This window comes from Staurois parvus, unplaced genomic scaffold (assembly GCF_062004578.1).
Source record: "Staurois parvus isolate SC_StPar_1 unplaced genomic scaffold, SC_StPar_1.0 ptg000566l, whole genome shotgun sequence".
Lineage (NCBI taxonomy): Eukaryota > Metazoa > Chordata > Amphibia > Anura > Ranidae > Staurois > Staurois parvus.
Window position 1 is genome coordinate 461,635 of NW_028318362.1, and position 21,869 is coordinate 483,503.

Below are 21,869 nucleotides of genomic sequence, written 5' to 3' on the forward strand. Positions count from 1 at the left end.
GTTGTTTTCCTAGCCATTACATCTGTTGGCTATGCTTTTGAGTTGGCAGCTCTTTTCTTTTTTTTGCAAAAGGATAAATTATTTTAAGGCCCCTTTCACTCGAAGGGTCCAATCAGGTCTTCTTGTCAGTTTTTAGGGCAGACCAGATCGGATGGCAGTAATCGTATTCTGCTGGCTGGGAAGGCTTCCTGCCGGCAGAACACAATGGCGTTGCGGGAGGTATTCCCCCAACAACAATGACCGCGTTGATGGGGGAATTGATTTGATTTTCTTTCCTACCACCATGGGTAGAAGGAAAGAAAATTGCCCATCAGTGGGCTGCTTTATATCCTGAAGCGCACCTTCCATACAACAGAATACCTACAGAAATCACAATAAAAACTCACAACATTCATCAATAGTTGTGACATATGTATACAAATCTGCAATACACCAACTGTGGCCTGTTTCCATTCACCATTCTGTATCTGTCTTCCTGCCTCTGGTTTAACAGTCATCGGATTGTTTACATAATCCCTCTTTCCTGTGCAGACACACTTGGTAGTCTTTTATTCATCTACATTGTTTTATTTTAGATTTCCTCCTCTTGTTAAGTTGAATGCTTTAAGTCTCCTTATACTATTAATTGCCTTTTTGCTGGCAGCATGTGCTCGTTTCATGAGTTTTTGACATGGCAGTGTTTGATTTCTTGATCCGTAACTAATGTGATGAAGACGTTCTGTAATTATGCAATATTTGTTTTTGAATAGGAGCTTAGAGAGGTTCTTCAAGAACATGACTGGTCTTTTCATGAAGCACTTGAGGCATTGAAGTTGTTTGCTGAAGATGAACAAGGTAAAGTCTGCCACATTCACAACTTTCCCAAATTGCTTTAAATGAAGCAATAAAATACTGTACATATACTAATGTGGAGTATGGTGTCTACTAAAAACATAAGCAAAATTGAAAACACTTTCTCTATATCCTTTTCTGTATAATATACTTTTTTATTTTATTTGAAGCCCAGAATATATGATATTCAAAAAATACCACACAACTATGCAGAGTTTGTCAGGCTTGGACTGAACCCTTGAAATCCCAGATATGAATGAATACAGCAGAATAAATTTTAGCAAGCTAGGCCAGCTGATCACAGTAATTATGCTGACTCAGGCTTTAGGAAGCAAGAATTTTCTCTTGTGTGAACGAGTAATAACTATTATAATGCTGTTATAATTTTAAATTTTCGTTATTTTTTTTTTTAGAGATACAGAGCATTTGAAATCATACTACGGAAGTTGTTCATTAAAACACACACACTCACACTCACTTACACTTACTTTAGAAGAGTGGTCTCTATACTGCCAGCCAGACGCAGCCCTTGGGATAAAATTGCTCTAGCAACACCCAACAGATTTCTTCTCATTGCCACCAATGATGAGGCACTATTTCTTAAACTGGGCATAAACCTATCGAAATCCATTGGGTTAAACAGTAACCGGGTTAGTGTCAGCACGTATTCTAATTGAGAGGGGTGAGGAGTCCTGCGCTATCGGAATACAGTAATGCAGTGGGAAAGTTCCCTGCGGGGATCTGTGCGTTTTTTTTTTTTGTGCAGCCATCTGGTTGAACAAAACAAAAACTGTGTGTATACCCTGCTTTGCACTGACACCAATGATGGGGTATAATTCTCGTCACTGACAACAGTGATGAGACATGCTTCCCACTGAACAAATGATCAGGCACTATTTCTCCCTCTGACTGCAACCGCTAGGCACTGATACCAATGATGGTGCATTATTCCTACCATGGATACAGATGATGAGGCACTATTACCAACCTCTAATACCAGATATGGGACTTTTTTCTTCTCCCTCTGACACCAGTGATGGGGTACTGCTCCTTCCATTATTGATATAATGATTGAACCCTATTCCTCCCACTGATGCCAATGATGGGGCACTATTCCTCCTACTAACACAAATGAGGGACTATTCCTCCCCCTGATACAAACCTTGGAGCACTGTTCTAGGGACATCAACAATGGGGAACTATTTCTGCCATTAACATCAATGATCGGAAATTATTCCTTCTACTGATAGCAGTGATGAGGCTCTATTCCTCCCCATGACAGCTAGGAGGGGGGAGATCTATTCCTCCCATAAACGTCAACAATAATGCACTGTTCCTTGTACTGACACCAACAAATCAGAAATATTCCTGCCAGTATATTGCTGATACCAGTGGATGAGGTACTGTTCCTCTCATAAACACATACTATTCCTCTAACTAAGGTATTCTTCTTGGTACTATTCCTCTCGCTAATATCAACAATGGGGCACTTTATCTGCTACTAACACAATGGTGGGAACTACTGCTCCCACTGACATCTAGGATGATGGCCTGTTTTACCACTGACACCAATGACTGAGAATTATTTCTGCCACTAACACAAATGGTTGTGCACTTTGTGACTGACAATGGTGCACTATTTCTATTCCTAGATCTGTCACCAGCAGTGGTGCACTAATCCTAACTCTGTCAACGAAGATGGTGCCTAATTTCTAGCTCTGATAACAATGGTGGTGAATTATTCCTAGTTCTGAAAACAGCAGTGCACTATTGCTAGCTCTGACACCAGCGGTGGTGCACTATTCCTAACTCCGACGATGATGACGGTGCCCAATTCCTAGCACTGAAAGCATTATTTCCCCAAGCACTGACATAACCCTGGAGTATTTTTTTATTCCCATGAAGCCTGAGGCATTTACTACTCCCAATGGCCATAGTCTGGCCTCCCTTAAGTCTGGCAGACCAGTAGAAGATAAAAGTACAGTTACATTTAAAAGAGATTCTTAGGGCTTACAAATGTAACTTTTTTCCCCACAGTTAGTTTTCTTTGTGTCACAGATACAGTACCCCTGAGAATGCTTTTCAACAAGTAAACGCAACAGCTGGTTAATGGTTGACTAATGAGAAACCAGTGACAGTTATAGGAAAATGCACCTTATAACACCCATCATTATACACGTGTGTCATCATGCATGCATTTTACTAGCGAGTTATGGGACAGCCCTAGAATGGCAAACATGTTTTGCCTTCACTGTTTAAAAAGACAATTGAGGTGGACCTGTTGATGGATCTCCGCGCACAGGTTATATAACTGGTTCTGCAGCGGTCTGCATTCACACTACTGTGTAACCAAGACTTTTCCATTTTTGCTGATCATGTTGTGGGTCTGTGCTGTTTATAGTTGTTACACAGATTAAAGTGTATTTTCACTTTTTCTGTAAAGTTTGAGAAAACCCATTTTGTATGTTTGTGCTCCCATTCACACAGCAAAAAAAATAAAAATAAAAAAAAAGTCCATATATTATGTAACCCTCTAGAAAAAATTTATATTTGTGCTGTGGTGTGTTCATTTACTTGACTTTCTTTCTAAACTACTTCCTGGTATGTGTATAATTTGTGTGTCTGCTAAATTCCATTTGACAAACAGGAGAACCAGTTAAAGCCTTTAGAATAGTACAAGATTTCACATGTTGATAACCATTGGTCTAGCTTTTCTTTGTCAATTAATTGCTCTAAACATTTTAACTTAAAAGCAGATCTACACTTATTCATGTTGACAGTCATTAAAATGAAGACATAAAAATGAATAGCAATACTTATCTCTTCTGGGAAGAATAGCTCTTCTTGGCTTCCTTTTAGTTGTGATAACATGACCAAAAGCTCAGGAGTGCCAATGCAGATGAACAGCCACTCTAAATTATTACCTGCACCAGAAATCATGAAATTAAATGCCCAGGCTTTTGTTTGTGATCAGCAGTGGGGCATAATTTTCTCTGTGAAAAGTTAGCAATTCACCCCTTCTAGTATACATTATCCTTTTGAGCAACACTAATTAAAATTGCTTAATGTTAAAGTTACAGTTGCTAAATGGAAATTACCAGTAAGAGTTTCCTGTAAAGAAGATTGCAAATCCTCACAGAGGCATTGTCAGTGGTAAGGGGACAAGAAATTGCCATTCAAAGACACATTAAAAACCAATATTTTGGGTGTCGGATTCCTGTCCCCCCTGTCTCCTACTGTGTTTACTCATTTACCTGTAAAAATCTTGCTTGTATAGACATCCATAAGCCCTGAGACTACTGAGTGTTGTCATCTTGGATGTATGCATGTGGTCACAAACACTGCTCTGTGTGTGCAAGAGAGGATGGCTGCGTTCCTGCATACAGACCATGGAATACAAACGTAGCCACCCTCTAACAGGAAGTCAGATCACAGGGGCAGAAATTGGAGGAGGCTGAGGGCAATAGAAGGTACTTTTTTGAGTTCACAGTACTTTAATTTTTTTGTTTTTTTTAACCAGAGTTTTTAGTGTCCCTGTAAGTAGTGGTATAATATGCTATTTTAACTACTCAGCTGTTAAATCAACTCCGATGTTGTTTTAAATTAAGCATAGAATACTTGTATGCTTAAAGTGTCACTAAACCCACAACTGTAAAATCAGTCTGTTTATGCAGTAAAGCATGCTTGTTATAGGAGGATGAAAATTCCTCCTACAAGCTTAACCAGTGCTCAGCTGGACACTGATAGAAGTCACAAGACTGCTTTAACTGCTGATGAGAAAAGGTATTTAGCAGTTTAAATTTACTAAAATAATTGCATTTCCATGTTTTGTGTACTGTGGGAGACCAGATATTGTGATTGCAGGGTCCTGGGTTTAGTAACACTTTAAAATGCAATTCACAGAGAAAAGGTCCTTTTTATCACTCGTTATTCAGGGTAGTGTCAGTGACGGAAGTCAGGCATCTTTTGATGCTTGTTGCGCTGTGATGAAGTGAGGTCAAAAATTGAACACCAATGGGCTGTTGTAATGCATTTTCCATGCCACAAATGTAATCTCAAAACAGATTTTAGGTGTTCAGGAATATTTGCTTATCCTCCTTAAACGGATTATCAACAGATACAGCACTAAATCAACCTATCTGAGATATTGATTGTGGCTCAGCAAACCCGGCGTTGCTATTCATGAAGAATTCCTTCTCTTTTAAATTAATTTTAAGATTCATATACAGGTGGTAAAAATGTTCTGTATATGGAATCCATAAATACTTTGGTGAAAGTAAAACCGTTATCTGCAAACATACCCATTCTGCTAGCAAAATACACCACAAGAGTGTTACAATAAAACTGAAAATATTTTTTTTATCACAGTAATGTTGGGTTTATGCATGCTGTCATTGCCAAGCCTCTGAAAAGTGATTTGCGGTAAATAGGTAAATACTTTGCCACCACATTCTATGCATGAATGTAAAAAACCTTCTGTGTGCAGCAGCCCCCCCCCCCCCCAATACTTGCCTGAGCCCAATCGTAATCCAGCAATGTGCACAAGAGCCTCAGCTCTTCTGGGACTCTCCCTCTTCATTGTTTGAGACAGCAGCAGAAGCCATTGGCTCCTACTGCTGTCAATCGCAGCCAGTGAGCCAATGAAGAGGGGGGGGGGCAAGGCCCAAGCCGCAGCTATGTGTGTAAATGGACACACAGAGCAGCGGCTCGGGAGCGAGCCTGCTTGAGTACCCCATAGCAAGCTGCTTGCTCTGGAGGCACTCGACAGGAGGGAGGGGCTAGGAGCACCAGCGGGGACCTGAATAGAGGAGGATCTGGGCTGCTGTGTGCAAACCCACTGCACAGAGCAGGTAAGTATAACATGTTTGTTATTTAAAAAAAAATGTCTTTAATATCACTTTAAAATAATACCAGCCTAATGCAATGCGAGTACACAGTGGAGCCACACACTGATAACCTCAACTAGAAAGTCTTTATTCCGCTGAATGGCCGGCTTCTCAAACAATCCCTGCCTGTCGGTCATACCCCACTGCTGCTCTTCACCTTGATTGGGCTCATTCGCAGAGATGAGATTAATGTAGTTTATACCACTGTAATACCAGTTTAATGAAAACACATCACTCAGTAAACAGATTATGCGATATGAGTTCCAGTTTTTGTGAATTGCATGTTTCGGCAGTCAAAATAAAGAGTGGCAAAATAATAAGATAACTTCCACTCTCAAAATGCTGAGCTTTGTGACTTGTCCCTATAATCTTTTGGGAGACTGTTGTTGAAATGATTGGTCTGGTGACTGGTGTCATTTTATGTTCTTTTTGACTTTCTACATGGGTAATGTGCAGGCAAGTAAACCAAAATGGAAATGTTGATTTGTATTGATATCAAATATGCAATTTGCTGAAGATAAAGGGGATTTGACAATGAAGAATAAAATGGGTTGTGTTAAAAATACCTTTCCTGCATCTTATTTTGTTTTATCATTTTTTTTTTGTGGTTAGTTGGCCACTCTGACCTGTGCTCCTTGCAGTGCTAGCATGAATATTCCTGCATGATCAGAATACGCTTGCATGTTCAATATCCTTTTTGTGCAAATGCCTAGGGTTATTCATGTTTACATGTGCTAACCAAAAGACAACTAAGAAAGAAACATTAAAAAAAAGGCCTTCCCTATCTGCTTGCTGTTTCTCAGATTGTATATCATATTCAATTTTCTTTTTTGTGTTGAAATATGTACTGTTTAACAGACGAATTTAACATTAATACCCTGAACTTGAGCAAAGTCTGTACAAAATTGTTTTTATGCAGTTTATTTTATCTCAGGTACTTATAGGGCACCGTCAATTTACACAGCGCTTTATATATATATATAGTTATATAGTTGCATATATATATATATAGTTGCAAGAAAACGTATGTGAAACCCTTGGGATTACGTGGAGTTTTGCATGAATTGGGCATAAAATGTGCTCTGAACGTCATCTAAGTCACAACAATAGAAGAACACAGACATAGATAAATGATGTAGCGCTTATACATAAACATATATATAATAATATAGTGACCCCCAAGTGAGATTACTGTGTACTAGTTCCCACATGGGCCTTATATAGTGAAGCAATCAACATGTGCAGGGGCAAGACAAGCTCTTTTATCTACATAAGACAAAAATAGATGTGTGACACGTTCAGTCCTCAATATAGGACTTAAATATATAATTAATGTGGAGTTAATACAAAGTGTGAAAACACTACAAACAATACACACATGAGGAAAAAAGTCCAGTGATCTGTGTCACATTCCTTTTGTTCATGCAAATCAAAGGAATGTGTGTGAACCCACACACCCTTGAATGTGATCCAATAACGGCTGAAATGGCCTCTCACCTCCTACCTGCGACCCTGCAGGGCCACAGAGCATTTAGTATACCACCACTGGGTCTAGGAAGAACTCCTCACGATTATATGGCTTGAGAATGTTTCCCCAGAACACAGCTTCCACCTCTCCTATGGTATCCTTGCGGGCCAATGAGCAAGATGAATCCCAGCTCAAATCCCCATAAGAAAAAATAAGACATCCTCCATAGTGTAGACCGTTTAATTATAACATTTAAACAAGTAAAATGCAAACTCACATGAGCAGAGTTTCATACAGCGTTTTTCCCATATGTTGGGTGTAGACATAGAACTAAAGGGTGTTCCAAGATGGCGCCACGCCGGAAGTGCGTCACCACGCTGTGCCGTCGACGCGTTGCGTCACGTGACCTCGTGACTTCATCACATTAAAGGGTGTGTGGGTTCACACACATTCCTTTGATTTGCATGAACAAAAGGAATGTGACACAGATCACTGGACTTTTTTCCTCGTGTGTATTGTTTGTAGTGTTTTCACACTTTGTATTAACTCCACATTAATTATATATTTAAGTCCTATATTGAGGACTGAAAGTGTCACTCATCTATTTTTGCCTTGTGTGGATAAAAGAGCTTGTCTTGCCCCTGCACATGTTGATTGCTTCACTATATAAGGCCCATGTGGGAACTAGTACACAGTAATCTCACTTGGGGGTCACTATATTATTATATATATGTTTATGTATAAGCGCTACATCATTTATCTATGTTTATGCTTTAAAGACCTATTGGTATAGGATTAGATGTTAGCAGCTGTTGGATATTTGGTGTGACATTATTTTTTTCCCACTATTGCTTAACATAAGAGCGCAAGAGGATTTTGTATATTGTCTTTTTAATAGAAGAACACAGTCTTCTGAACATAATACTACACAAACATTAGATGTTGCCATGGTTTAATTGCACATAACATGTAAACATTCACAGTGCAGGGAGGAAAAAGTATGTGAACCTTTGGACTTAATAACTGGTTGACCCTCCTTTGGCAGCAATAACCTCAAGTAATTTTGGACCACCTGGAGTAATTTTGGACCACTCCTCTTCACAAAACTGTTTGTGTAGCAATATTCTTGGGATGTCTGGTGTGAATCGCTCTCTTAAGATCATGCCACAGCATTTCAATCGGGTTGAGGTCAGGACTCTGACTGGGCCACTCCAGAAGGCGTATTCTGTGCTGTTGCAGCCATTGTTTTGTTGAATTACTTGTATGCTTTGGGTCATTATCCTGTTGCATCACCCATCCTCTGCGGAGGTTCAGTTGGCGGACAGATGGTCGCACGTTTTCCTGCAAAATGTCTTGATAAACTCTGGAATTCATTTTCCCATCAATGACGACAATCCGTCCAGGCCCTGACGCAGCAAAGCAGCCCCAAACCATGATGCTCCCTCCGCCATGTTTTACAGTGGGGATGAGGTTTTGATGTTGGTGTGCTGTGCCTTTTTTTCTCCACACATAGTGTTGTGTGTTCTTCCCAAACAACTCAATCTTGGTTTCATCTGTCCACAGTATATTTTGCCAGTAGTGCTGTGGAACATCCAGGTGCTCTTTTGCAAACTTCAAACGTGCTGCAATCTTCTTTTTGGACAGCAATGGCTTCCTCCGTGGTGTCCTCCCATGTACTCCATTCTTGTTTAATGTTTTCCTTATTGTAGATGTGTCAACAAAAATGTTAGCATGTGCCAGAGATTTCTGTAGGTCTTTAGCTGACACTCTGGGATTCTTCTTTACCTCATGCAGCATTCTGCGCTGTGCTCTTGCAGTCATTTTTACAGGACGACCACGCCTAGGGAGAGTAGCAACAGTGCTAAACTTTCTCCATTTGTAGACAGTCTGTCTTACCGTGGACACATGAACATCAAGGCTTTTGGAGATACTTTTGTAACCCTTTCCAGCTTCATGCAAGTCAACAATTCTTGATCGTAGGTCTTCTGAGAGCTCTTTTCTGCGAGGCATGGTTCACATCAGACATTGCTTCTTGAAACCAGTAAACCTAAAACAGGTGTGTGTTCTTTAAGGACAGGACAGCTGTCAGCAACACATCCAATATCATCACACTGATTGGAGTCAAGGTTGGCTCACTCCTGGCTCCAATTAGCTCTGGTAGAAGTCATTAAGCTAGGGCCTCGCATACTTTTTCCTCCCTGCACTGTGAATGTTTACATGTTATGTGCAATTAAACCATGGCAACATCTAATGTTTGTGTAGTATTATGTTCAGCAGACTGTGTTCTTCTATTGTTCTGACTTAGATGACGTTCAGAGCACATTTTATGCCCAATTCATGCAAAACTCCACGCAATCCCAAGGGGTTCACATACTTTTTCTTGCAAGTGTGTGTGTATGTGTATATATATATATATATATATATATATATATATATATATATATATATATATATATAATTTTTTTTTTTTTTGTACATTCACATCAGTCCCTAATCCTCCAGGAGCTTACAATCTAAGGTCCCTAACTCATATTCATACATACACATACTAGGGCCAATTAATCTACCAGCATGTGTTTGAAGTGTGGGAGGAGACCGGAGTACCTGGAGGAAACCCACACAGATACGGAGAATATGCAAACTCAAATCAGGTGGTTCCGTGGTTAAGATTTGAACCAACGACCCTAGTGCTGCCAGGTGCATGTTCTAACCATTTAGCCACTGTGCTGCCCAGTTCTTAGAAAACTATAGATGAAATTGGTAAATATGTTCCTGCAAGTCCTTCCTTGGCTTTTTTAAAGCCGTATTAAACCGAAAAGCATTTTTTTTTTATTGCAGCTTACCAGTTCTTAGGCTTTCTTCTATTTTTATCTGCTGATCCAGCCAGCAAGTCTGTTTTTTTGTTTTGTTTTTTGTTTTTTTTAATGCACAAGCTCTTTGGCAGACTGTATGCATTTATATTAAACACTTAAAATTATTAGCCTTTGTTTTCATGTAAAACCTTTATCCCAAAAGGGGAAAAAAAAAAGTTTGCTGTAACTGATTATAAAGTGTGAGCTGGAACTTGGCCTCAATTTGTTAGTGTATTTAAATCTGCTAACACATTTAACATTACCCTTCCTCCAGACTGACAATTCTGCTATCTAATCTGCCCCCTGTGTTTATTTATCCAGAGTGGGTTCACTATAATATAGGAGGTGTTATTGGCCAGATCACCAGGTAAAAACAGAGGGGTTAAAAGCTAAAGAAAACTAATGCAGCCAACACATCTAATGATTAGTAAGCTGCAATATATTTATATAATTTTTGGTTTGGGGTTTAGTATCACTTTAAATATTGTTGGCAAGTCTCTAAAGTATAAAGGTACCCATATGCCCAGTGCAGCTCGTTAAAATCCCTAGACAAGGTTAGGGCTTACATTGGGCCAAGGTGCTCCCACCCTACCCTCACATTATAGCACTCAAACATGGTAACTGACCATTAAGGTACTGAATGCCATGCTGTGAGGGGCAAGGGTGAGTTTTTCTAAGCATGGGAGCATGTGGCAGGTAGTTGAAGGCTGCTTACCATGTCTACCCACTGTGTGCAACGTTCACTTCATAGCTGGGTTTGTCAGGGCAAACCTGCAAAAAGAGAGAAATATCTGTTCATCAGCAAGAAAATTCCTGTTTGGGCTGACTACACAGAGCTCCTGCTGCACTGATGTATCAAACAACGTAGTCAGAACTCCATCTGCACAGCACCAAGTCCTACCCTGCATGTATACTTGTTTATTTCCCAGCAGAGTAATGCTGCTTCCTTGACTCCCAAGCGTCTGCCCACACATTGTGTATAGAAAAAAAATCTCTTGGGAGATATTATTCTCAAGGGTGTACCTACAGCAGTAGGAATGGAGCTCCCATTAGCTGTCCCTGCAAGACTTTTTCAAGCCTGTTGAAGTCATGGTTAGTAATAAAAGCTGTTTCTCACTACAGGAACAAGGTAAAACAAATAATGCTTGAACGTGCTCTACAGAGGGAGCTCGGAGGGTAAATTTGGGTAAAGCCTGGACATGTGCCTTTTTTTCCTTTTGAACCCTAAAATGTTTGATAGCTTTACATGTTTTCATGGCTGCATTTCTGACATCAAACATTCTGCTCACACCAAAGAACACAAAGCCCTACTTAACAGGCACAGGGATTTATATGTTTTTGGTTTCTCAGAAAAGTGCAAAAAGATGCAGATTCTGGTTGATGCCTGAACAAAAATGGTGCTGGTTTTATGGAGAGAAAAGCTGAATAGAAACGATGTACAGAGCTCAAGTGTTAGGCCCCTTTCATACGGGGTATATCCGATTTGCTCAGAAGGGTTCTGTCCCCTGATCTCCTGCTGAGCAGGCAGATGACAGGTCCGAGTCCGCTCAGTTTTTGCAGAGCGGACACGAACTGAGTCCGTTCTGCTCTATAGGTGGCCAGGTTCAAAACAGACTGGCTGCCTGTTTTCCACCCGACTACCTCCGAGCCACCTACATGGAGGAGAATGGATCCTCTTGTGTTTGATTTTAGAGGAGCGAATCGGTGGTAGGCATTTACACCTGCTGGTCCATAGGTATGAATGAACCATATGGTCAGGTCTGTCTGAAAAACTGACAGGCGGACTTGATCAGAATGGTTGTGTGAAAGGGGCATTACTCCTGACAAATGCACATGATATGAAAAAGTATCCTATGCAAGATCAGATAGATTTTACAAAATTCTGACTCCACAACATTAGCGTAAGCCTTTCTCTTCACCCCTCTGTCGTTTCATTCAGACACCGGAAACAAGTGTGTAAGTGATCTGGAGCTTACACAGGGCTGTTTTTTTTTATCCTAACGTCGGCAGCTAATCAGAATGGGGAGAGGGGAATGTCGAGTATGAGGTGCTGTGGGGGTTGGAGGGCTACGCAGGTGAATGATTGAAGGAAAGGTTCACTTTATGATGCAGCTTACCAGTCTTTGGATGTGCTGGCATTTGTTTTCTTCTTTTGAGAATATGTTCCTTAACTCTCACCTGATGAACTGCAGAATGTTGCCTTCTCTCCTTTTCTCCATAGCATAGGTGGTATTCTGTAATCCATAACAGAGTGCTAGGAATAAAATATGATAACAGTTGGCAGCCCACAATATTTGCTGGTCACAGGTGTTTGAGCTCAGCAGCTTTTTATTATTTTTTTTTAATTGATTCATTCAACCATGTCCATGCTGTGACATGTTGCAGCTCATTGTGGCATGCTGTGTTGCAATAAACTGTGTGCCAGTATCGTTCATCATTTTTTCACATTACCACACACAGCAATGCAGACTCCAGTTTTGCGTTTATTTTTGATTTTCAAATTTTTTGCAGAAAAGCACAATATAAAATTCATGAATATGTTATTACCTCAGTGCAGTTTTATCTTTTAGATTTAGTTTTTAAGTTCTGTTGTGTGCACTACAAATGATACAATTTATGAAAATTCTATGTGAAATATGATATATTGTGAAAAATTGCAAAAATGGTCTGGCCACCTGAGGTTAAATTTGGAGTGCAAGGTCTGGCAGTGTAAGGGTTAAACACTTTTCTAAAGTTCTCAGTAGACTACAGAACACCTCCCCCCCAATTAAGAGAAGAAGTAAGGGCTTTGAAAATTATTCTGTAGTCTTAAAATGCTTCCATTCTAAGGATGCTGCTCCTCTATAGAAACAATGCAGTGAGTGAGCCATGTCACCCTAGAACTGGATGCTTGTTATTGGCAGGACCACTACGTGAAAAAGTGAAGGCCTGAAAAAAGAAAGTGAACAAAGCCACCATATCTAAGAACTGGTAAACTGCAATTTTGGCTCTTAGGTTCACGTATGTTTTGTGCACAATACACAGGCAGATCTTACAATAACCACGGCATTTATTTTTTTATCCCCTAGGGCAGGGGTGGGCAACTGTGGCCCTCCAGCTGTTGGTGAATTACAAGTCCCATCATGCCTCTGCCTTTGGGAGTCATGCTTCTAACTGTCAGTTTTGCAATGCCTCATGGGACTTGTAGTTCTACAACAGTTGGAAGGCCACAGTTGCCCACCCCTGCCCTAGGGTAGATTTATCTCCCTTGCCTTTGAAGCCCGATCCACGTGTGGATTGCGCTCCCAAGGCAACTGACATGCGGTAAGGAAGTGATGCAAAGCTTCCTCACCGCCTGAAAATCACATACAGATGTGTGGCATTTGCGGTGCTTCCCCATTGACTTGCATGTGTAGTGTTCAGCTTGCTGCCCGCCAATCCCTACTTGTCAGGTCAACTTAGACGCGGTTGTGAAGCATCGCAGCTGCAGCATGTAAACATCCCCTTCTGCTGCCTATTGCAGCTTAAGAGAAGGCAATTGGTGGGCAGCAAAAACATGGCTCGACCACGCATTTTTGATGCCCTCCCCCCCAACTTCAAGTCTAAACAAGACCTTGGCTATTGTTATACTGGGTACACACAGTGAGGAGGCCAGTTCCTTTTTTGTATAAAAAAAGGGGCAATCAATAAACAGATTTTCTAGCATGCTGAAAGATGATTTTTAACTGTAATATCAGACAGTGCTAAAAGGAAATCTCAATTACTGGACTGTATACAGTTTCACTTAATTCTGTCAATTTATTTAGTTCCCTGTTCACGTGTTCATTTTGGTGCACTTAAATGTACTTCTTATTTCATACAAAATGCACAGTGGGTTGTGTTATGGTCAATGGCATTGTTCTTAACTCTCCTTTTCCTACCAGTGTTTTTTCCGCAGCAACAGCTGGGAAAGCACCATGTTACTGTGCGTCGAGGTTAACTGCATTGCAATATGAATGGCACACATTTCGCACATAATTCACATTACTACAACGCCACGGTGTGAACGAACCCTTCATGTGAAAATACCCCCTATTTTGCTGAGGAAAAAAAAAACTCTATTTGAAATGTATATTTTGCAAGTATTTTAGGAAACCTTAGTATAGTATACTGTTCTGCAGATATTTATAGAATCTTTGCTAGAACGTCTTAATAGAAGGATCTGATAGCCATTGTAATAAGAACCCCCCCCCCCCCCGATGTCCTTATATGTACAAAATATGCAGAATGTATCCCAACAAATATGGAAGTCATAGGGAAAATTAATATGTTTTCTCGTCACAAATTCTTCTCATGGTCCTGAAACTTGAAAAGGTTTGAAAACAGTTTCTTTGGTGTATAATTTTTTTTTTTTAACATTGCATTTTGTATGTTATACTTTCAGACATGGAACTACTATACAGTATATCAACATATGGCAGTATTGTGTGTGCATTGAAATCGCGAATACTGTAATATCCTAGAAAGCTTTATTTTGATATTTTTCATCTGCAAGATCTCTGTGTGCAGTTCAACCTATTAATCACAAGTGTAAAATTGTAAAGCGTTTGGCACCTTAAACTGTTCTGAGACTTGCTGTATGTGTAGGTATGTCATCAGACATTATATTCTCTAACCTCTCCAGGAGCCATCGTGCAAATATTACAGGTAGGTCATAGGGCATAAGTAATCTCTGCTGTGATTGGACCAAGATCTAAGCGCCTTGTGTAGTCCCACCCAGGTGACAGAGAGAAAGAGAGGGAATAGTGCTTTACCCAGCTTGTGTTTTTGTTGTTTTTTTTTTTTCTTTGGGACGTTAGTATTGTTACATTGTAGTCAAGTCTTATCACAATTGCAGCTTTTAATTTTTGCTTCCTCAGTGATCTTTTTAAAACCTGTACAATAAACCTAATGGGTTGGTCAAGTGTAGATAAATTATCTTGAAAATATGCTGATGGTTTTAATTGTCCCAGAATCTGTTTGGAATATTTCAAAGAACTGATTTTTTTCTTTTAAAGCCAAAATAACGTATCTCATATTCCTAAAGCAATTAACTTATCTTCAAAAGTGCCAGACACTGCAATTAGCCTCATACGCATGTATGCAAAAATTATATTAAAACTGTTTGTCTTCATTGCTTAAACAGATGATTTGCAGAGTACTTCCAAAAGCGCTGTGTGCAATGGAACATCAGAAAGTGACAAAACAAATGCTAAAAACGGCACCAAAGCGAAGCCAGATCACAAATCTAATGAACTGATACAGAACGGTTTAAAGAAAAAATCAAAAAGCAAAAAAAAAATGATCAGCTTTAAACGAGACTCAGAAAGCGATGAGTCTGCTTCGGATGCAGGCAGTGCTCTGGATGAAGACTACAGCAGTGGAGATGAAATAATGGAGGAACAACACAAAACTAAAATAGTTAGCTTCCTTCAAGATGCTTCCCTGGATGAGCTCTCTCTGATCCCTCAGTGCTCTCTAAAAAAAGCTCAGAGGATCACTGAGCTCCGGCCCTTCCATTCTTGGGATTCTCTGGTAAGTTTTCAGTGTACAGTACTTTTTTTTAATATTCCTTTATGCTCATAGGCAAGAGGTGTCTACAACCTTAAGGAGGCACAGATGGGTGGCCTTTTCCTGAGTAAGCTAACACTATATTCCTTGTAAGCCAATAGCAGTTCATATGACCTAATTTTGAATAAATTAAGGGGTGATTTTCCTGAAAAACTCTTGCTGATTGGCTGGCAATGCTGTCACTCATTCAGCAACCTAGGAACTTGGTTCAGTGCTTTGCAAAAGCAGACATTAGAGCTTTCATATGGGAAGAAGAACTTTGCCAGTCTGCTCTGAGCTGTTTTACAGGAAACTTTTGCAGCAAGCAAGAATGCAGCAGGATTTTTATCTCAACTGCGTCTGCCTAAAGAAACAGCTGCAGGAACTGCTCCATGTTTCAGGATGCCAGCATTATTTTTCAAGTTTCTTCCTAAAACAGTATCTTTTCTCCATTGTACTACATGCCTGTTACCTCTGCTGTGCAAGGGAATTTCTCCTATGTTTCTTGTGCTTGCACAAAACTTCCATTTTCTGAGTGAATGTTAACTTACTTTACTTAGCAGAGGGCTCTAAAATGAGTCTCTGGAAAAGTGAAATTTGTCACACTGATTGGTAAGTACATCAAACATTATTATACACATTTTTCTTCTATTAATTGATGTCATTTCTCTGTGCCAGTTAAATTTTTTTTCATATATATATATATATATATATATATATATATATATATATAATTTTTTTTTTTTTTTTTTTTTCCTCGTATCTTTTTTTTTTTTTTTTTAATCTTTTAATTTGAGTGCAAGTGCTAATTATTAAAGTGCACATTTGCAGGCCTCGGTCGGTATAATGCGCTGTGACTTGCAAATCACTCTTAAAACTTAGTGTAGTTTCAGAAGAATATTGCATTTTGATGGATTACCATGTGATGCGCTAAAGTGGGCATGGTTTCTAGATATAATGATTATCTGGGCCATTTTTTAGCTATTCCTTCATGAAAACAGAAACATTTTTTTTTGTCCTTTATGTTTTACAAAAGAGGACGGAGAAAGGTAATTGCTAAAGCTGCAGTGCAGATTCACAAGCCGCTCTTTGCACAGGAAAGGATCGTTTTGCCTGGAGCTTTTGGCTGTTCTGACAACATCTGTCTGATAGGCAGCTTGCAGCCGAACGTGTTGGGCTTTGTCTTTGCTATTTTTTTTATAAAACTATTTGCTGAAGGGCTGTCTTTGCTTCAGATGTCTCTCTTCAGTTTTTACCCCCTTTGGCAAAAGTGAAGAAAAAAATGATAATGTTATAAACTCTGTACTGACCTGCAGTGAATTGAAAGGCTTTTTTTCTATCCTTTTATTTGATTGAACATGTCTTTCATAGAACCAACGCCCATACGTTTGGTTGCTGTAACTACATGCCCAGAGATGTTGCTAATGCACACAGAATTCTTATTTCTCCTAATAGCTTCATGTTGCCAAAGAGTGAATAACATTTACTTAATTCTGTCTAAATTTCCTTTTAACATTTAATGTTTGTAACTTATTTCCTGTGCAGATGTACACATTACCTTGTTAAATAGATTTGTTCACTAAAAAATACAATTTTACAGTGTACTTGAGTTTCTCTCGATGTTTACAAATTGCAAGCCTTCATTTTTCAAATAGTATGTCAGATTTAAATCCTTTATTGCCCAAAGATTAAAAACCACATGGTTGTTAAAGGTGTGATGTAAAGCTGTGCTAAGCAAAGATGAGGGTTTTTTTCTTTTAAAGGTATCTGGAAGCAGACGAAACCTATGACCTGTAGCTATCAATCATGTGTTAATATTCTTTTTTTTTACAACATGATAAATATGCTTCTGCTGGCCATACACGTAGCAAACCTCAGGCAATTTTGGAGGCTTTTCTTCTGTCTTTGAACACATAGTTGCATAGAGTTGTACATAATTGCCTGGAATTGTTTTATCTATCTATCGATCTATCTATCTATCTATCTGTGTTTTTGTAATGTCTACAGCAGTGAAATTCTGCTCAGTTAACTGTAGCTTATGCTGGGTATTTTGGTGAGAGCCTGACAATGTTTATATCAGTTAAAGCTTATCAGGTCCTCGTCTAACCAATTGCTGGCATTGAGAGAAAAAAAGCCCCTATTCTAATAATCCTTATACTCCTCTAAATCTGCAGCCATGAGATTTTCTGAGCCCGTGTGTTCTCTTTTTCTTTTTACCAAAGGAAGAGATGGCCTTTAAAGGCAAAGTTCACCTTTTTGTAAAAAAAAAAAAAAAAAAATTAACACATCTTTTTGCAGATAAATTTTGCATTTATTATGTGTTCCTTCTGTAAAGCATTGCACCTGTGATCAGCAGATCATAGGTACAGTGCCAGGCTCCAGCATACTGTCAGCTGTCTACCCATACCTCCCATATGGGCAGACAGTTGCTAAATCCCAGAAAGAATCAAAGAACTACAAGAGAGTTGACCAGTGCCTTTGCAGTTCGAGAACTACAAGCTGCCTGCCATAATGGATGACAGTAGTTGTAGTTCATGCACAGGAAATGGAAACTGTGGATGATGTGGCTGTGTGGGCAGAGCCCCTCACGGCTGCGCTGTTTTTAAAGGGATTCTAAAGGGTTTTTTTTAAATGACAAACATATCTATACTTATTTGCTGTGTTTAGTGGTTGTACACAGAGAAGCCCAGATCCTCCTCTTCTTGGGTCCCCCGCTGGCTCTCCTAGCCCCTCCCTTTTGTCGGGTGCCCCCACAGCAAGCAGCTTGACATGGGGGCACCTGCTGCTCCATGTGTCCATTCACACTCAGAGCTGAAACTTGAATAAAAGAAATGCAGCGCTCTTAAAAAGTGAGTAAATATAATAATAAACACAGTCCGGTGAAAACAGTGCTCCTTGATTCCCAGTGCAAATGGTAGAATTTTACACTAACTAGAACGCGCATAGGTAATACGCATGTGTATATATATATCCTGAAGATCCCCTCTCCACTCAGGTCTGGTCAGGAAAATAGCTGGGAAAGATGGAGATCCTACGCCCTCATGTGGTGAGAAAATAATCCGGCAGGTCAGAGCAGTATCAATCTGGATAAGCCTCCAAAGGAACTGGCACAGGAATCCCCAGGGCTGCAAGGATGGAAGAAGCTCCTCACAGGAGACATAGGGAAGCACTCCTAGTGTAGTAGGTAAAACTTTTATTCCAAAAAAACACAGGTGCATATTTGAGTATTACATAGCCAAGTATGAGCAAACACACTGACCCTTTAAGAAGTCAAAATGGCCGCCGGGCCTCCTCGTGGCACCGACGGCTTAGTGTCAACGGCGTCCTGGGTCCCAGGACGCCGTTGACACTAAGCCGTCGGTGCCACGAGGAGGCCCGGCGGCCATTTTGACTTCTTAAAGGGTCAGTGTGTTTGCTCATACTTGGCTATGTAATACTCAAATATGCACCTGTGTTTTTTTGGAATAAAAGTTTTACCTACTACACTATGAGTGCTTCCCTATGTCTCCTGTGAGGAGCTTCTTCCATCCTTGCAGCCCTGGGGATTCCTGTGCCAGTTCCTTTGGAGGCTTATCCAGATTGATACTGCTCTGACCTGCCGGATTATTTTCTCACCACATGAGGGCGTAGGATCTCCATCTTTCCCAGCTATTTTCCTGACCAGACCTGAGTGGAGAGGGGATCTTCAGGATATATATATATATACATGCGCATTACCTATGCGCGTTCTGGTTAGTGTAAAATTCTACCATTTGCACTGGGAATCAAGGAGCACTGTTTTCACCGGACTGTGTTTATTATTATATTTACTCACTTTTTAAGAGCGCTGCATTTCTTTTATTTATGTATTTTGGGACTTTTATGTGTTTTTCCTATAATGTTCAGCTGCTTTGCATTGTAGATGAGCTCTTACTATACACCTTTATTATTCTCTAGAGCTGAAACTTGGCCCCACCTCCTCCTCATTGGCTCACTGGCTGTGATTGACAGCAATGGGAGCCAGTGTATCGCGCTTATGTCTCAGCCAATGAGGAGAGGGAGTCCCGGGATAGCTGTGACTACAGTACACATAGCTGGATCGTGAGGGGGCTTCAGTGAGTATTAGGGGGGGATGCTGCACCGAATAGGTTTTTTTTTTTTACCTTCATGCATGGAATGCATGAAGGTAAAAAACCTTGAGCCTTTAGAACCACTTTAAATTGTGACAGCAGGTGCTGGGAGAAGATTCCCCCACCCACTGTCACATTGGATGATCAAGGAGGTGCAGGCAGGTGCTCTTTGGTAACCCTTAATATGAATGTAACATGTTATCAATGGTGAACTTATCCTTTAAAGTGATTTAAAACGTTTGCAGTGTTATAGCTTGTAATATTTTTTCCCACTTGTTACCTTTCCCTTTGGGTTTTTCTTTGCAGCTTTCTGTAGAATATACTGTCTTGATTTGCTGCTATAGAACCTTTTTGTAATAAAATTGATGCTGGGGAAAATATGCCGACATCCTTCTTAAAACAGTATTAAACTCAACAATTGAAAAAATTGAAACGTGCAAGGTTTTTATAACAAAAGAGAGCCTGCTAGTCTCTTCTGTCATAAATGCCTCTCCCGGCCTGCCAACGGTGATGTAATCTGAGCTGAGCATGCGCAGCTCAGACCACATTTACAACTCCGGCTCTGTGCCATAATGTAGTGACTTCTGTGCCCTCATGCCTACGGGATCAATTCATTATGGCAGTTATGTCATCACAGCCTAGCCATTCAAGTTGCCAGAGAGAACAAATGCAGGAAGCAGGGCCGGGCAAAGATGATGGAAGCACCTAGGACCTACTGGAGCAGTGACAGTGCAGCTCTGGAGATCTGTATGACAGGCAAGTCTGTCTTAATGTGCAAATATGGAGTGCCTACTAACACATTATGACATAAACTTCCTGGGAACCAATTAAAAAAAAAATTAGCGGAGTTTAATACCTCTTTTAATGCAAGTTGTTTGGCCATTCTAGCAAAAGATCTCAGTGTTTTCTGGGGAACCTAGCAATTTGATAAGGAAAAGACAACAGTAGTAACCTCCATTTTTCTTAACTGGTTCCCTAAAATATGCTTCCCCTCTTTCCTGCAGAATGTGTTCTCTATGCATGTCAAGGGAAATTGCTAGAGGACTGTCTGCAGAGTACACAGGTACCTAGCTCTAGTGCTGGATGCTGGTGTAAAGGATGCGTTCTAAAGATTGGGTCTGTATAGCTAGTTATTATTTACAGTTGTTTTCACTTAAAAAGGAAAGTTATGAAAGAATCGTGGAGGCTGCCACTGTTGCCCACTCTTTTGATAATGCTACTTGCTATGCTGTCTTCTTAACCTTTTGGTTTAATTATGTAAGTCATTGACTTGAAATAAACAATGCATTCTTACTTTCCCAAACTTTTGATCTGCAGACTTGTTTCTACACAGAAAAGATTGAAGCCTTTGTTGCAGTGTAACAGCCTGGCAACTAACAATTTTAGAAGGTGGTCAGCTATGGTGGTCACCTTATTTCTCTCATGATAGGGCTACTTAACTATTTTACTGACCCTGTGGTATACTTGATCATAAAACTAAGCAGGCACATGAAAAGAGCACATACTTTTTCTTTATTTCTGTTTTTAATGCAGATCTAGAGGGTGTGTAGAGAACTAATATAAAGTAAAATACATAGTTAATAAAATCTATATACATTTACCTTATGTTAGTCACTTCATTGTCCCCATGCAGGGTAAATCAACAGGCTCCCTTTGGTGCGGACCTACCCAACATCCTTCATAAGCTGGCAAAAACATCTCTGTGTAAGCTCCAAGTTACACTAAGCAGAGCTTACACAGGCCTGTGGACTCTCTCTGCCTCCATATGACAGAGTTGAACCATGTACCATAGCCATCACAGAAGAAAGATAGGAGACTGAATTACATGCTTGTATTTTCTGTGCTTTTTGTGGTTCAATGGATCACTGGGGGGGGGGGGGGAGTGAAATAATGGTATGTGTAGCTGTGTAGAGTGGAACAACAGTCCTGGCGCTTTGTACTGCAAGAGCAGAGATTCTGGTTCTAGGACAAGATGTAAAAATTCAGATAATGGGAGTGGGGGCAGGTCAACTATAAAAAATGCTGCATTTGGAGGTTATAAAGCAGTGAATATGATGTTCACCAAACATTCCCAGGTGGCTAAACATCCCTTGTAATAAGAACACATGCACCAGGAAGGCTCGCCTGCTGTGAATGTCTTGTTCCACTTCATAACTAAGCCCACGTGGGCCTCTTT

At 40.1% G+C, this 21,869-nt stretch overlaps 1 protein-coding gene across 1 annotated transcript in view; it reads left to right on the top strand.

The window, feature by feature from the left end:
* The window catches only part of SMARCAD1 (SNF2 related chromatin remodeling ATPase with DExD box 1), a 185,106-nt gene that overhangs the window by 84,934 nt on the left and 78,303 nt on the right, over positions 1-21,869 (top strand). Inside the window, exons 8-9 of the mRNA XM_089691627.1 lie at positions 750-834; positions 15,181-15,569. Coding sequence (XP_089547753.1) covers positions 750-834; positions 15,181-15,569 — 474 coding nt within the window. The remainder of the gene's footprint in view (positions 1-749; positions 835-15,180; positions 15,570-21,869) is intronic.